At 39.9% G+C, this 16,621-nt stretch overlaps 1 protein-coding gene across 5 annotated transcripts in view; it reads left to right on the forward strand.

Moving 5' to 3' along the window:
* The window catches only part of SMAD1 (SMAD family member 1), a 57,655-nt gene that overhangs the window by 37,694 nt on the left and 3,340 nt on the right, over positions 1-16,621 (forward strand). For all 5 annotated transcript variants that reach the window (XM_021395453.1, XM_021395452.1, XM_021395450.1 and 2 more), the window contains exons 3-6: positions 6,251-6,508; positions 9,118-9,234; positions 13,131-13,352; positions 15,412-15,668. In XM_021395453.1, coding sequence (XP_021251128.1) covers positions 6,251-6,508; positions 9,118-9,234; positions 13,131-13,352; positions 15,412-15,668 — 854 coding nt within the window. The remainder of the gene's footprint in view (positions 1-6,250; positions 6,509-9,117; positions 9,235-13,130; positions 13,353-15,411; positions 15,669-16,621) is intronic.

Here is a 16,621-nt window from a genome sequence, read left to right on the forward strand (position 1 = left end):
TTGTCCAGCCCGGAAAAGGGAGCTGCAGTTAAGGGACGGAAGTTGTCAAGAAGAATGTTTGTTTCTTAATATTTTTAATTAATGAGATTCAGATGTTCCTTCTGACTTAGAAGAGCAGACTTCCATGCTTCAGCCTATTCAGTAGGATGGTGACTATGGTTTTCATACAGGTAATTTGAACTCTGGTCTGTGTAAATGTCTAACTTAATGCACACTATCACACTGTAACTTGCCCCTGTATCAGGAGTGCTTCTCCCTCCAAATCAGCTTACAAGAACTCCCTCACTAATGTGCATATGATTAGTACTAAATTCTGAAATTGGCCTTGACAAATGTCAGTTTAATCAAAACGTTAGCTTATCAGAGCATCCGCAAGTAAAATCTAATGTTAGTTGAATATTGTAATGCAGGAAATGTACTGCTGTTACTTGCCAAATGCACGTAGACCACATGTCTGATGTAAAAGTAAAGTCAGTGAAGCAACAACTGTGCTTTTTTTTCCCCTTCTGTTTTTAAATACAGTCTTCAGTTGCATCTATGTAAGATGACAAATCAAGCTGTGGGGTCTACAAAAACAGCAAAATAAAGAGTTGAGAAAGCAAGGCAGCCCTCAGCTTTCTCCCGGAATAGAAAGTCTGTAATGTTTGTCTGTCACCCAGCACAGACTGCTGGTCAGCTATTATTGAGCCTTTTCCTTTGCAGCTACTAGAACATAGGTTTGGAGCAACAGCCCAAAAGAGAACAGAAGAGCTGTGCTCTGCTGCCTGTAGCGCTGTCTGCTTCAGCCAGGAGGTATTGTAACAACATAAAGTAGTGACATCCATGGGGAATTGCATTTGCCACAACAGTAATTATTTTTGACCAAGAGTAAACTTGATCTTAAGTGTAGGTGTATAAGTGTCTTTGTATGTGAGAACTTGTCCTCTGGTCAAAAAAAAATCAATTTTGCCAGGTCTTGTTTGAGGCAACACAAGAAAACGTAATGACATGAAAACTTTTCTTTCTGCTTGGTGTTTTGTTGTTTACAAGCAAGACCTTGGCAAGACATGTCAGTCAGGGAGCCTCAGTGACTCATTAATGCTGGAGACAGCAAGCAGAGGTAAGCGCTGAGCTGGGTGTGTGCTGGTACCTGCTCTGTTCGCACCGTGGGACTGGCTGCTTGCTGGGGTGCCACAGCCTGCTTCAGCTGCGCTGGCCTCAAAGGCAGGAAATAAGGCAGGAGTCTTTAGAAGCATTGAAATTTGTTAGTTTAATATTGCTGCTGTGCTTTTAGGATTTTTCTGTATGTGTGTGCTGGTTTGGTGGTGGTGTTTTTTCTTTCATTCTCTGACTTCTTTCTTTGCCACTTTGTCTGAACAGAAAGATCTACCAAGAGCATTGAGTGAGCCTCATGTTTTCATGCCCATCTTCAGATAGTGCCAACTGCTGTGTGAGGATTTTCTTCCTTCTCAGCATGCAGTTTTATTTTCCCCTTGGCATAAATTCATATGAAAATAAAGCCCTATGATGCTTGCAAATTAAAGTGCACATTCTAATGATAGTGCCCTGAAGCCTTCATAAGGGCTAAGGGCCCTGTTCTGGTGTAAGGCTGCACAAACACTTCTACATAACATGCACCCATGAAGTCATCATGATTTTTAAGGGCAGAGTGGTTGAAAGTGAAGCAGCAATTGCTCATCTTTTATTTATTTATTTGGTAAAGCTAGCAGAAATAGTGGAATTTACTTTGGAAAGGGTGATCAGAGCCCACTTTCTTATGTGTGGCCCATTGGAACATTCCATTATTTGTTCTTGGAATTTCCTGACATGAAAAGAGAGATCCCTACCCAAATCTTCGTGTAGCAAGCCCGTGAGGGAAATTAGATGTCATCTGGGCTTGTGTAAGATAAGCAAAACTCATCTGGATCAAAAATAAGGTACTTGGAAAGAACACCAGGTCCTTTGGTTTGGAATAGGGTTTTTTATAGATAGGCTTTAAAAAAATAAGTTGTAATCATAAATTGATGACTTTCTATCTTTGCTGAAATCATTATCTCTGGAATGTGAAATTAGAACAAAAAAGAAAACCAAGAAAATGTTGAGCATAGCACACCTGTTAGTTTTCTGAAGAATGGAGATACAAAGAGGAGAGATCAGTAGCTTTCTTCAAAGGCCACTGTAACATTTTCATAACAGCATTTCTTTCTTGGTGTGGTTGGTTGGAACATGTATCTGAACAGCCCAGTTGTCTTTGGTCTATATTCTGTTTTTGGCGTTCTTGGCCCTTAGATGAAATAGCCCTGTGGGTGAAATTGCCCTTTAGCTGTAATTTCTTTAACACAGCTCCGCTTGTTTGGTGCAGGCAAACTCCGAGTACAATTTGCATGTTAAAAACAAGCAACCTAATTCCCAGGCTGTCTTACTCTGCTGACAGATACAGGATCTCTTCTTTGCTACAGTTCTGCGAACATACCCAGCTTGACTTCCAGAGGGTTTACCTTCCTCCTCAGACTTTAGTAGCAGTGCTGCTACTACTAGGCATGTTTTGGGGCTGGCATCCAGGTGCACGTGTGCAGCAAGATTTAGACACAGCTTAACCCCTAAAACTTTTTAATCTGGTATTTGAGAAAGTCCAGAAATCGAGCTGTCTGATGACTTAGAGTTCTACTCCATTAACTGGTTTTAACAATTTTAATGAAGTTGAATTTACAGATTTGAGATTGTTTGATATGATTGTCTTAGTAGCTTTTTAAGACTGTATTTAGTGTGTTTCCTTTAAATACATGCATCCAACTGAATAGAAGTAGTGATAATTTAAAAAAAAAAAACAAAACTTTTTTTCTCATACTTCTGTAACTGTTTTCTCTTCCACTAAAGAAAGCAAAATAGGGAGAAATTCTCTCTGCAAACTGTTACAGCAGTGTCCTGCAGAGATCCCCACAACAAAGATGTGCCCTAGTTCATTATTTTGTAGCAACAGGTGTGCTGGCTTAGCACAGAATAACTCTCTCATGCTTTCTCCCCTTCAATTATACCTCTTCCTGAAGTTGGCAGCTGCTGCAGAGATCGGCCTCCTCCTCAGCTGTACTGAGCCCTGGTAATTTGTTATTCCATACGGCTGAGGGCTGCAACCTGACCAGAAGCTCGCTGCCTCACAGAGGGGTGAGGGGAACAAGAATGTATTCCCCTTCACACACTGAATTCCTGGCACCCATTCCTACTTGTGAACTGCCCAGTCCCGCTCATGTCTTCGCTCACGGGTGGATGGTGTTCAGATTAACTCCTCAGTGACTCCAGCGGGAGCGTTGAGGCTGCCAAAAACCCTTGAGCCTCAGAGAGATCAGATTATGGCAGGGAGTGGTTGTCTCAGGGTCGGACTAATTGCAGTGCTGTAGACTCAGTCCCACCTGACGTGGCCTTTGGGGCTTTTTCTCCTCATCTAAATTTTGTATGCAGGAGAATGTGAATTAGGGGCAGCACTCAAGTAAATTCTGCGGTGATATTTTTGAGGCTGTTTAGGCAGTATCAGTACTGGTTGTTTTCTTCTTTCCATCGTCCACTTTCTGTGTGTATTTTGAAGAAGTTGGCATTTCATTATTTTAGGTTGAAGGAGTAGTGGGAGGAAAAGTGTAGGGACGGTTGGGAAGAGGAGATATGTTCTTGTCTTGAGTCCTTCTGAATTTTGAGAACATGTGTGTATATACCTTGGGAAAATTGGCACTGCTGTATTTTAGTTACAGAAAACATACAAAAAATATCCTGCTCTCCAGCTTTTTTAAAGCGCTATAAATTGTATGGCTTCCTGTGATGTCATGTGTGTCATTGTTTAATGTGAGACTGGGGATGGGAAAGGTAGGTGATGTACTTTCTGCACAAATTAACTTTAGAAAAGTTAATGGTTTGACCTTCATCCACAGGAAAGGAAGAGATAGGAAAGATGTGTTTTTAATGCTCAGCAAAGTAAGGAAGAATCATAAAGACAGGAAAGGGAAAATACTTTTTAACACATGATCTCATTGTTACTTTTTTCCACTTGTAATTTATGAGTCCAGCAGATGTTGACCATGACAGTTGAAGTATTGCTTGACCTCACTATGAAAGGACTGTCAGGCTTAACAGAAAGTGTTTAATTTGGAGGGATCCTACTATTCACAGAGTGGGCCTGACATTTGCCATGTTGTGGATGAGGGGATTTATGATGTCCAACTTGAATGTTTTTTTGTTTTTTTTTTTTCCTTTCCTGGCTTTCTCCAGTGATCTATGAGAGCAGTTGCATTAGAGGCAAGAGGCAGCCTGCATGGCCAAGGGAGATGCATCTTCTCCTGCGGTGTTTTGCAATTGGGAACTTCCAAAGAATGATAGATAGATGTGCTTTGTTTCAGAAAATGCTATAATTAGAAACTTTGTATATTCCTTTTAAAGGGGAGTCAGCTAAAATTTTCATACCTAAACAAATCTCCCTTGGAATGACATCTGTCTTGAGTGTTTGATATCCACTGAAGCTTGGTGAAGCTGTTCTAGAAAAATGAAACATCAGATTAAATCTTTAAAACCTGCTTTTGACACTAACTGGCAGCCTTAATTTCAGTTTGAGGGTTGCCTTTTGTTTTTCTTCAGTGTATGTATTCAAGGAAGGTTTCTGGGATCAAATATTTCACGCTTTAATACTACTAGGAGGAAAAAATTTGATTAATTTCTCTCTGTTATTGTGTATACTTAAAAGAAAGCAAGGAAAACTTGCTGCTTTGATTCATGTGTGATTTGCTTTCAGAACAGTGGGTGAGGTGTGTGTGTGTGTCATCGTTCAATATCTAGGTTAAATTTGGGCCTACACCTTAAGCCTGGTCTGTGGGTGTAGTGATATTGGGCTGCTCTTAGACCCTTGGACACTCCAGAAGAACCGGAATGCTTCTGTGTAAGCAAAGTGCTGGAAGAATAAAAGTTCCTTAATGTGTTGGAAGAATGCATTTATCAAAATGATGTTGGTCTTTGTTTTGTTTTTACTATCAGTTTGTAATTCACCTTATGGTGAAGCAACTGTTAAGAAACGCCTTTCTTAATTGAGTGATACAGTTCTGTCTGTGGGGACTTCTCCTGTGTATGTGCTCCGGCTTTTCTCCTGTGTGGCCACCACGTCTGGGGACAGGGACGGAGTCTCAGGGAGGGGCTGTGGTGTCCTAGCATGCTTTGAAGCTTTGTGCTTTTTGGCAGCCTCCCTTGAAGATAGCCAGGGGGCTGCTTGGTCCGGTGTGGCTGTGCAGCTGGGAAAGAGGTAGTGAAGGGAGGCAGGCAGGTGTGGAGGGCAGTAACTTCTTATTTCACTTCCTTGTGGATAGGTTGTCTGTCTAAGGCTCTTTCTTCTCCTCTTTCCTCCATAACCCACAAAATCTCTAAAACAAGACAAGCTTTTAATCTTTTGAGTAGCTTGGACTTCACTGTGAGGCATTTAAAGATAGAAGATGAAGTGTTGGAAAAAGAGCTGATTCTTCTGTCTTGATGTACCTGGTATCATGTTCATATTCCCAGTTAAAGAGGCTTTTGTTCCTACTGCTGAGGAGGCCTTGGGAGTGTGAGGAGGCCAGCAGTTTGTGATGTTTCTCTGATCCTGTAGTAGAATTTACTTGGAACTCAATGGCTGCTCAGTTGTTTTTGTTTTGTTTTTATTATTTTTGAAATGTATAACTTTATTTGAATTGCATTTGTAAACTGACTTGGAGGATTAATAACCTTTTTAATACTAATCGGTGAGAACATAGTCTTGGTTAAAAAATATAACTACAGCTGCTGGGACCAGGCTCAGTTCAATGTCTGTGTAGTATTAAAATTGTCTTCAGAAAAAACGTATCTCCTTATTAGCAAGGTTTTGGGTTACAGGCCATTACATGATTAGCAAGATCACAAGTAAAGTGGAACAAAGTGCCTGTCACCATCATCCTGTGGCTACTTCACAGTATTTCTCAGTGTGGGGGAAAAAAAACTGCAATGTTGAATTGCTGCTTGTCCTTGGATCTTCCCTGGCCCTCTATAAAATCAAGCTCCAGTCTGACGAATCATGTAGCTAGCACGATCAGTATAAATTCAAGCTATGCAGTAACTTGGATATAAGGAAAAGAGTTCTTGCTTAGACGAGTTCCTGGATTTGACTACCTTGTTTTCAAGGCAGATGTGAAATATGCCTTAGGGGATGAAGAATGTTTTTTCCAGGTATGACCTAGTCCTTCAGTACTGAAGCTCTAATGCTGTTGCTTTGTCCTGCTTTCTCCCTTTGCAGTTCTACCTCCAGTGCTGGTACCAAGGCACAGTGAGTACAACCCTCAGCACAGCCTCTTGGCTCAGTTCCGCAACTTGGGACAAAATGAGCCCCACATGCCACACAACGCTACTTTCCCAGACTCTTTTCAGCAACCCAACAGTCACCCGTTCCCCCATTCGCCAAACAGCAGCTATCCAAACTCGCCTGGAAGCAGCAGTAGCACCTACCCACATTCTCCAGCCAGCTCAGACCCAGGAAGCCCTTTTCAGATGCCAGGTATGGTCAACTTCTGGACATAACAGATATCTTTGTATTTTTTGCTTAATATACTTTACTGCTAAACACAAGTGTTGTCTGATAATAAACTTTAGGTTGTAAAGAGTAGGTAATTGGTTGGTCTCTTGTAATAATATTGAGACTTTGAATACTTTTCCTCTTGAACACAGTTCTAATGTAATGAGTAAAGTGTTCTGGGACAGAGGGAGGGATTCCAAATCATGAATATTCTTGAGGGGCAGTTTTACAGTGTATCCCATAGAGCGTAAGACTGAATGCACAAGAAGAGTAATGCTATGGATTGTTCTTGCTTAGGAAAGGGATAATCATAAATTCAGCACAGAGCTATAGTTCTACAGAAGGAAGTTTCTCAAGGGGATCATGCTGCTGCTACTTGATAACATTTCTTCACGTACTGATGTAATCTCAATAAATAAATATATATCAATCAACTGAAAAACAATTCCTTAAGGCTCTGAAAATAAATCTTCAGACTGTTCTTAGTTCCTAAATTCAAAGAATTAGCAACCTTTTTTTTTTTTGCTGAACTGTTTGTAGAAAATTCTGTGAAGCTGTCACTCTTACTATTTTTATATTTATATATGGCGTTGTTAAAAATACTGTGGAAGCTGCTTATGAGGGATCTCTTGACCTGAATGTTAGGAGAAGGACTCTGTACAGATGCTTATGGATATTCTGTTTATGTGTTTTCTTTGGGGGCTGTAGGAGAGCATGTGTAATCAAAAGTGGCGGGCTTGTGAAAATGTGCTTCCTATTGTGTGAAATTAACATTCAGAGATTTCTGCTGCTGATAGTTGTCTGAAGACGAATGAACTTGCAGAGACAGGAGGGAAGGAAGAAGGGTGGTTGTATTTGGTGGTTGGGTTTTTTGTTTGTTTTTTAAATGTGAAAAGTTGCAGCAGAAACAGCTGTCTTGCTTTCTGCATTGTCTTTTGTTTTAAATATGACCATTGTGGTTGGGTCTCTTCCAAAGGCTTTTCTAACAGGAAGGTCTTCCTGAACATTCTCTTGTCAAAACTTGCTTGATCTTGAGAGGTCTGTTCTGTCCACGTCTCCACAAAGACAAGTCATAGGTGAAGTGAAGAAATTGATTTAGAGGAAAGGCAAGATACTGATGTCCTTTGTGCTTAGTTTTGCACAGCTGTCCATCTTACTCTGCTAGGGAAAGAGGAGGCTGACTATTGGGAAATAAAAAAATAAAAATTAAAAAAAAAAAAAGATCAAGACAGTTGTCCAAAAATCTCAAAAATTTTCCAGAAACTCATTAATTTGTTCGCTGTGGCCTTAGAATCTCATTTCGCTGTCTATGTATCTCCAACATTATATTTGCACACACATGAATGTCCAAGGCTTATTAAAACTCAAGGGTTTTAAACTCCACTGCAGGCTGCCAAGCTTTTAAAGCAGTCCTGTTGTCATTTTTGTCTTCTCCCTGCTGCCTGCTCCTCCCAAAAAGGAAGGGAATTAGCTATGTACCAGCCAGCATTAGACATAAAGCTCTCAGCTTAGAAATCAGTGGTATGGTTCTCCTGCCTTTTCCTGATGGTAATTTGGTTTTGGGGATTTTGGAGGCCCCTATGATTACTTGCTGTGGTAGCTGGCAATCAGTGATGGAAGTATCTGTGGGATGAGCTGCAGTAGCGCTCACCAGAGGCAATCTAACCTCAGCTTTTGTAGCAAAAGCTTGCAGGCACTGGTCAAGGGTTTCTCTTTTGCGTGTACCTCTGTGATTGCTGCGAAGAAGAGAGCCCTCTGCTTTCCTGGAAAGTGGTGCCATCGGCAGATTCCTGCAGCTGCTGGGAAGCTGTTAGGAAGCAAACCAGGCAGCTGGAGAGCAGCACAAGTACCTGCCTAGGGCACTTCAAACAGCATGGTGACAGTGGATTAGTGAGTACGGCAGGTCGTAGTGCTTAGGATGGTTTTTGTGCTAGTGGTCCAGTGGTGAGCTGGCCAGTGGAGCCAGTAGGAGATAGTAGCAAATAAATTCCTGACCCAAAAGTTACTTTTGGAGAATTTGGATTCCTTAATACTTTCTACTGTTTCTTATCTAGGGAGATGGAGCTATTACTCTGTAGTAGTAGTGACGGAGTCATGAATGTATCAGGAATGTCTGCATGCTTCGCTGAAGGAGTCAAGCAAACAGAAAAGCTGGATCTGAAAGCTTTGTGCCCCAACTTCTGTTCGCGTTTACAGAAAAGCTGGATCTGAAAGCTTTGTGCCCCAACTTCTGTTCGCGTTTACAGCATTCAATATGCATTTCGGGCCTTTTCCTAAGAGCTCTGTGTGTGCTAATGTCTGTGGAATTTTCTACCTGCAAAGGACGTGGACAGACAATGTAGCTAAGCTTTCTTTTGTGGTTTGATGGGGGAGGAAGGGACTTGTTTTTATTGTACTTGCGCTTGGTATGCATAGTAATTTTTTGCTTTCCTGAATCAGGGTCCATGATAGCTTTCTCAGATTTCTGGTGAGTGGAAATTTATAGCTGAGTCAGACTGGAAGCATTTCCAGACAAACACTGTTTATGTGGGTAGGTATATACTTTAAAGAGAAGAAAGGAACTCATCTATCTCTATCTCTTCTGTATTTAGCTGATACTCCTCCTCCTGCTTACCTGCCTCCGGAAGATCAGATGACACACGATACCTCCCAGCCAATGGATACCAACATGATGGCACCCGGAATCCACCCTGACATACACAGAGGAGGTAAAAACATTTCCTTCTCTCTTCTGCTTTGCTTCTTAAGAGTTAAGTACTTTAGAACTGTTTGGTTACTTTAATATTGGATGCATGTTGTTTATGGGCATCTTTAGCTGTAGAAAAGAAAAGAAGAAAACCATGTAATTTCTCTTCCCTGTTGCTGTAAGGCATGAAATAATAAATCTAGAGAGAGAATTTTTATTTTTTTCAAGTAAGTAGTTATTTATGACAAGAGCACTACTTGTTTAAAAAAAACATGGACTTTGTTACTTTCTGACGCCCAATCACATCATGATCAAGATTATTTTATGTATTTCTATTTGGAAATTCTGATAATCCCAGAAAAGAGAATTATTACAGTGTTGCATATTTTTGCATGCAGTACTGAAATGGTACATGTGCAGGGAAATGAATCTCCTTATCTCTTAAGAATACATCAATGTATTGTCACCAGCCCTGGAGGTCTTTAAGGAAAGAGTAGATGTAATACTTTGGGACATGGTTTATTGGGCAATATTAGTGGTAGGTTGGACTAGAGCTCTCTTTCAGCTTAAATGATTCTATGACTGAAACAGTGCAGTTGGTCCTATATAGCATCTACTGAATTGTGGATGGCAGATATGGTCAAGTAGCTCTCTAGATGAAGACTTGGTCAGAGAATGGATGCTAATACTGTCACTATGTAAATGCTCACAGGCGTTTTTCCCAGGCAATACATGTCATATACATGTCAGTACATATAATAAAACTTCCTATTCTCATTGTGTTTTGGTTCTAAATTCAGTGCTTACCTTGAAGTCCCTGAAGTGTATGCTCTGCTTCGTACAGTTAACATTTCTCCTGGCAATATGAGCTTTAAAAAATTTTTTTCTTCTGTTGTGCCAGCCCTTTTTGTTCCATCATTAAGTCCTGCAATCACAGCATGTGGTTCAAAATTCAAAGCTGTCTGCTGAGATGACAGCGCTACAGACTTGGAAATCTACATTTAAAAATATATATATCCTATTGCTTTATCTACTACAATGTAGAAATCTTTTTTACAAATTGTTTTTTAAAGCCTTTTCAGTCAGCTGTGCTGCTGGGTAAAGGATTTAGTGCATTCATCATGTTGTGAGAAATAGCCCCTTTAGAGAACAAACAGACTTAGACAGTTACTGATTGTGCCAAGAAAGAGCAGCGAGCTCAGTGCTGTGCCAGAATGATTATAAAGATCACAAGCATACGAACAATTTAACTATTGTTTGATTTTTGTGCTTGTTTTGTTGCTAAGCTTAATGTCTGGTTTCAGGAAGTATATTTGCACTCTTTAAACAATTTGGATAGCTTCCCTGGTAACTTATTTACTCTGTGTGGAATGAATTTTGCATGTGATAAACCCCATCTGTGTAGCATTTCCAGTATTCTCTGATCCAATATGCTGTGTGTGTACAGTCCTTGCTGCTGCTGAAGGCCCAAAGTACCTTTATCAGTGTTTATGCCTCACTGCAAACTTTTGCATGTTTATCCTTCTTAAAAATCCATGTGTACGTAATTCTTTTATTACATGAGTTAAGAAAAGGCAAGAAGAAAAATGCAAACCATTCTCTTAATACTCAGCCATTCCAAGTAAAAATGTCTGTTAGTGTTTTTCTCTCTAATTAGTTAAGTACAGTGGATTCTCACCTCTGCCTCTTCCGTTAAAAAAAGTTAAGAAATAAAGCAAAACCAAATCAGAACCCTTACTTCTGTATGCTGCTGTGTTTATTTGTATCTGCGAGTGCATTTATGCACACTTATACAGTCTCTATATACAGACTGTAATTTCACTACGTTTAAAAAGAAAATCTGCCACAGATCATTAAAGAACAGTGTTTAGTGTAAACTTACTGCAACATTTTTGTTGCAAGCTTTTAGAAGCATGTTTTTCATAGTGATTTGTTAGTCTTAAGAGCTTTGACTTAACAAGCTGCATCCTGTCAATGAAGTTGGGTAATTTCCATTGTTGGCCCATGCTGGGAATAGAGAGACTAAGCGCACCTGCTCCGCATGACTTAAAGCAAATGTAAGGAAGTTAGTATGAAATCTGTGTGAGAGAGATATGATTCATTCTGGAAGAATGGCCAGCTGGCAAGATTTCTTCCTGACTTTTGAGAACTGGGGTAAAGCTGTAGCTTTGATAATTGCTGGCATCATCATGTGAGTTTAAAGTCTAGTAATCTCTTACTAATAACTAATGAATGGTTTTTAATTTTTTAATGACTATGTGAGAGGATAGAACATGCTAGGGTATCAGGAAAGACTAGCTCCTTTTCAGCACTGTTTTAAGCAAGGTATTAATCAGATACAGACATTATACTCAAGTTTTGCGCAATAATGTAGAATGTATGATCCTGCTTTCTACTGACTGCCACCTTTTGTATCTGCTACGTAATGCTCATTTGAGGGGATTTTGGTTCTGTTTTTGCACGTCAGAAAAATTACGATGTGTGAAGAATGGAAAATACAAACACCAGGCTTAGCTGGCTGACTTCAGTGAAGACAAGACTTGGGGTTGGCAGTAGGAATCTTCAGCCAGAGAAACAAGCTTTCCTGTAATACTAATCTTATTTTCATTTTAGCACTTTGGCCTGTAGTTAGAGCTTTAATCTGCTGAGCTGTTATCTCAGCAGCAGGTCCAACTGTGCTAGGCTGAGCGGGAAAGTAGTCTCTTTAATTTGAAAGAAACCACATAAAGCAACCACATCCCTTTGCTAGCCTCCTTTTATTTGGAGACAGTTTAATAATTTGTAGCTGTATTTGACACTTGAAAGCATACATACTGGGTGGAGACCTCTGAAGATGCCTGTGCTGTTGGACACCCGATGTGAAACTGCTTTTGGTAAAGACCTTCTGTATCTTGAAGACATTTTTCCCAGTGCAGAGTCACAAGTGTTAGCTCAAGACTTCCATGTGTTCCTAGAGCCTGATAGATAGAAGTTGTGAACCATGGATGTCCTGTTGGTGTTCTGCGCAATTCCCAGCTTTGGTTAGGAGCTGCTGAGAAGGAGCTTGTTGCTACCATGGTCTAGAAAACCAAATCCTGAGAAATCCTAGCTGCTACTCAACAAGTAATTCTTCTGTTGGTGAACAATTGCAGGATTTGTACTTGCTAGCATTTGATGAATAAAAGGTTCACGTTGAATAATACCTGTCTTGATTTCATCTATTCTGTAGTCCAGCACAGTTGTTAGGGTTGTGTGTTATGGCCTTGAGCAGCCTTGGATCCCAAGTAATTTGCATGTTCTGCAGGCAGATATCAACCTCTTTTCTTTCTTGAAGAAAGATTACTGCAAGCCCTAAAGGCCAAACAATTGATCTGCTGACTCTGTTTTCAAGATAGCTGTATACTTGTATGTACTCAAAGTTACAATGGTCTCTTCTGTGGTTGCATGGTGCTGTTTCTCCTTGTTGCTCTAGAACTTCACAGTAAGACTAATGACTACTTTTAATTTCATAAAATGAATGAAAAAAAACATAGCAAAATGCTACTGAAATATGATTTAATTTACTAGATTGGAATGAAGGTTGAGCTCTACAGTTGAAGTGTTTCTTCTGTGCCATAGAGTGTTGTAGAATGTGCAGCATGGGTTATTGGAGCACTTCTTGCTCTGTGCTTGGGAGCTTCTTGCCTCTTCTCTATTGCCAGTATTTTCTGCTTTGGGTCTTGTGCAAGTAAAGTTAAGGTGAAATTATTCTATGGTGTGTCTGTGGCGATGAAAAGTTCAAAAATATCTGAAGACAGAAGAGCCTTCGTTTAACTGCAGTTGATTATCCAGACCATCTTTCAGTGATCTTCAGCCAAAATCTGCAGATTTATGAATCTTTAGATCTTAGGCCTGTATTCCAGCACTGCTAGACTGTAACTTTGCCTCGTTGCTTTGCAGATGTTCAGGCTGTTGCTTATGAAGAGCCGAAGCACTGGTGCTCCATTGTTTATTACGAGCTGAATAATCGTGTTGGGGAGGCCTTCCATGCGTCTTCCACCAGCATCCTGGTGGATGGCTTCACTGATCCTTCAAACAATAAAAACAGATTTTGCCTGGGGCTGCTCTCCAATGTTAACCGGAATTCCACCATTGAGAATACAAGGAGACACATTGGAAAAGGTGAATTTTAAATCTTTGAATTCTTTTTTGGGGGGGTTTCTTTGAGACTGCTTCCCCTAGGCATGATAGTCTGAGCCACTTTCTTCAAGAGCAGGCTGCTCTTCCCGGTATGTGGGATAAATGCTTCTTCAGAATGTTAATAAATACATAGTTTTCTGGCTTTATCTTGCAAGTTCGGTATTTTTCTTACTAGCTGTGTAACTGCAGGAAGATTTTTATCCCTAGCCATTTTTTATTGCCCAAAGCCTGTCATAATCTTAATTAGTGCTTGTGCTTAAGGCTTTTTTTAAATGAAATGTCTTGATTTATCTTGATTATTGGTAACGTGGAAATCCAAATGATAGTTCTCAGCATAAAACCTTATCTACCTTTTAGTTCTGACATAAATGAGCTATGCTAAGATATATTTAGAGGCACAGCCTGCTAAAACAGGTTTTTATCAAATGCATTTTTAAAGAGGATGGTGATTCTTTCAGTGGGCATTTTGTGTTTCTCTTTTATTCTATGTCCTGTGATAGTGTCCAGCAAAAGAGAAAAGCTTCTGTTTTGTATCTGACTTAATACCATCCTCTCTTCTGAGGACTTGGCTGTAACGCTGATTACATGGGAATCTGTTGTTGCCCCTGCAATGGATTATTCCTGCCAGACACCTTTCTTAGGAGCTTACATTATTAGTAAACTAAATTTTCTGTGACAGCTGGGGGCTGAGCATGCCCAAGTAGTGAGTATGTGATAAATGCCAGCTGATTATCTTCCCCCTTTTTTAGGAGAAAAGAATTGAAACTGAAGGGAACTATTTGGTCATCAATTTTTAGCCCTTAGTCTGGAAAACCTTTCTCTGCATGAGGATGTGTGCAGCTCTCAGCAGTACACCACACCTGTGCTATGGCACTCAAGTCCTAACGCTTCTTCCTTCTTTTCCTCCCCATCTGTCTTACCAAGTATGGGGATATTTATTTAACACCTCATTCATTTTCCCTTTAAAAGTAACCCAGCTGCAAGCAGAGTTCTGCTGAAGCACTTAACCGTGTATGTACCTAAGTAGAACGGAAGAGACAAGGAAGCTGTTGAATGAGTAAATGTATATAGTTAATGATGACGTAAGACTGTTAGTCTTTGAGGAAAAGTAGTAAATCCCAAACATGAAGGCAGCCATAAATTGTTTTGATGATCAGATGGCGTTACATGTTCCCACACACGTACACACATCTCACGTGACAGAGCACAGTTGAGGCTTTCTGACTTCAGCTCAGTTTTTAAATTGTGTCTGCTTCTTTGACTTGTTGCAATTTGGGAGGTGAAAGGTTTAAGCAGCAAATAATCAATTTCTAAACACTAAAGGAAAATTTTCTTGCTTTCTCAAAGCCTTCAGAACTGAGTCATCCTGATAGCACATCTCCAGAGGTTCCCTATGGGTTACTTTTTTGGGGATTGCTGCCATCAGTGGTGGGTGAGGGAGTGGAAAATAGGAGGGGTGAGGACTGTGAAGTTGGTAGGTAGGTGCCCTCATTTAAGAGATGCATCTGCACATTATTTTTTTTTTTTTTAGTTTGGTGGAGTGAAAGCGTTCAAGTGCGTTGAAAGCAACCTCACTGAATTTACCAAAATAGCATTCAGGACTTCTACAGATAATCCAGCTTAGGGCTGCTTTAGTATTTGCAATCTATATAGTAGGGGTTCTACTCTCTCCTCATGCATTCTCAATTACTGTTTTGTGTAAATATAGTGAAAGAAAATTTAGCTGGACAAGCCATCCAATGTACACCGTCAAAACCACTGCAGTACTTACTGGTTTGTTGTTGTGGAATATACAGCATGTTAAAATGCAGCAATTACTGATTTTTTCCTTATTTAGGCATACATATGTACATACATAACTGTTCTTTAAATCTGCTGGTGAAATAGAAAAATGAAAATAGAATTTTAATAGTGCATCAGACCATCCTCTGTCTGTCTTAATGTTCATCTCTTTGAGAAGAAACATATGGAAACAGACCATGAAAAACAGATGCTCAGTGTGAATTAATCTAACCTCCACATGTCAACATTCTTTTCCCAGGTGTTCATCTCTATTATGTTGGTGGAGAAGTGTATGCTGAATGCCTCAGCGACAGCAGTATTTTTGTGCAAAGTCGAAACTGCAACTACCACCATGGTTTCCATCCAACCACAGTGTGCAAAATTCCCAGTGGCTGCAGTTTGAAGATTTTCAATAATCAGGAGTTTGCTCAGCTTTTGGCACAGTCAGTGAACCATGGCTTTGAGACGGTGTACGAGCTTACTAAGATGTGCACTCTCCGCATGAGTTTTGTAAAGGTATGTGAACATTTGCTTGGGGCTATTTTGTAAGCAAAACAGATTTTTCTTAATGTTGTGATTCTGAATTGTTGATTGCCTCCCTCCATTGACCTGTTAATAACTGTTAATAATCAATAATTTGAATATTTATGGAATACTGTTCTTTAAGTGTAAGACGTACCTTAACAATATAAACTTGTCTATAGACAAAAATCCATCTGTTGATACAGACCTCAAAAACTGAGGTGACTTGTAAAAGGTGTTTCTTTAGCTATCTCCCTAGTTACTTTCTGAAGCATTCCTATCATGTCTGTTAACTACTCTAATTTCATTAAATTGCCTCTCTTAGATAGTTATTCAGTTTAATAGTCGTATTTAATGTGTGTTCATATATATTTATAAAATTATTTGCATAATTACTCTGGAATTACGGCGCTTCTTTGTCTTGTGGGATGTGGCATGATACAGTACAAGTAAGCTTTGAATAGCTGAGTTGTCAGTTGCTTAGCCTAAAAGTGTAAAAGCCACAAATAAATTACGTAGCATCAGGTTTGCCCTTTTAAATGATGCTGCAGTGGTCTGTGCCACTCCTGTTCTCTAAGATTTCCAGCTGAACTTTATGCTTTTGTTCTTGGCGGCATTTTTGATGTGAGATAGTACAGCTTGTAAGTCACTGTAGCTGTTGTGGGAGTCTGTCCTGAACAGCAGCTCCCAAATTAGGGGTGACAGTAATTATTTCTATGAACACATGTACCTTTCTATTCTATGTAAAGTCAAAATTTGTTATGTGGCTATGAATGTTGACATGAGTTCTGATGTAAAAAGGCCAGTCACATATTTGAAACTCGACAAATGAAGCTGATATTATGCTGAAATGTTATCTTTGATAGGAAGAGGATAGAATCTTTCAGATGTGTTAGGGCAGGTGTTCCTGAAATGGTGTGGATTGTTGATAGGTCCTACATCCCATA

This window comes from Numida meleagris, chromosome 4 (genome assembly GCF_002078875.1).
Source record: "Numida meleagris isolate 19003 breed g44 Domestic line chromosome 4, NumMel1.0, whole genome shotgun sequence".
NCBI lineage: Eukaryota > Metazoa > Chordata > Aves > Galliformes > Numididae > Numida > Numida meleagris.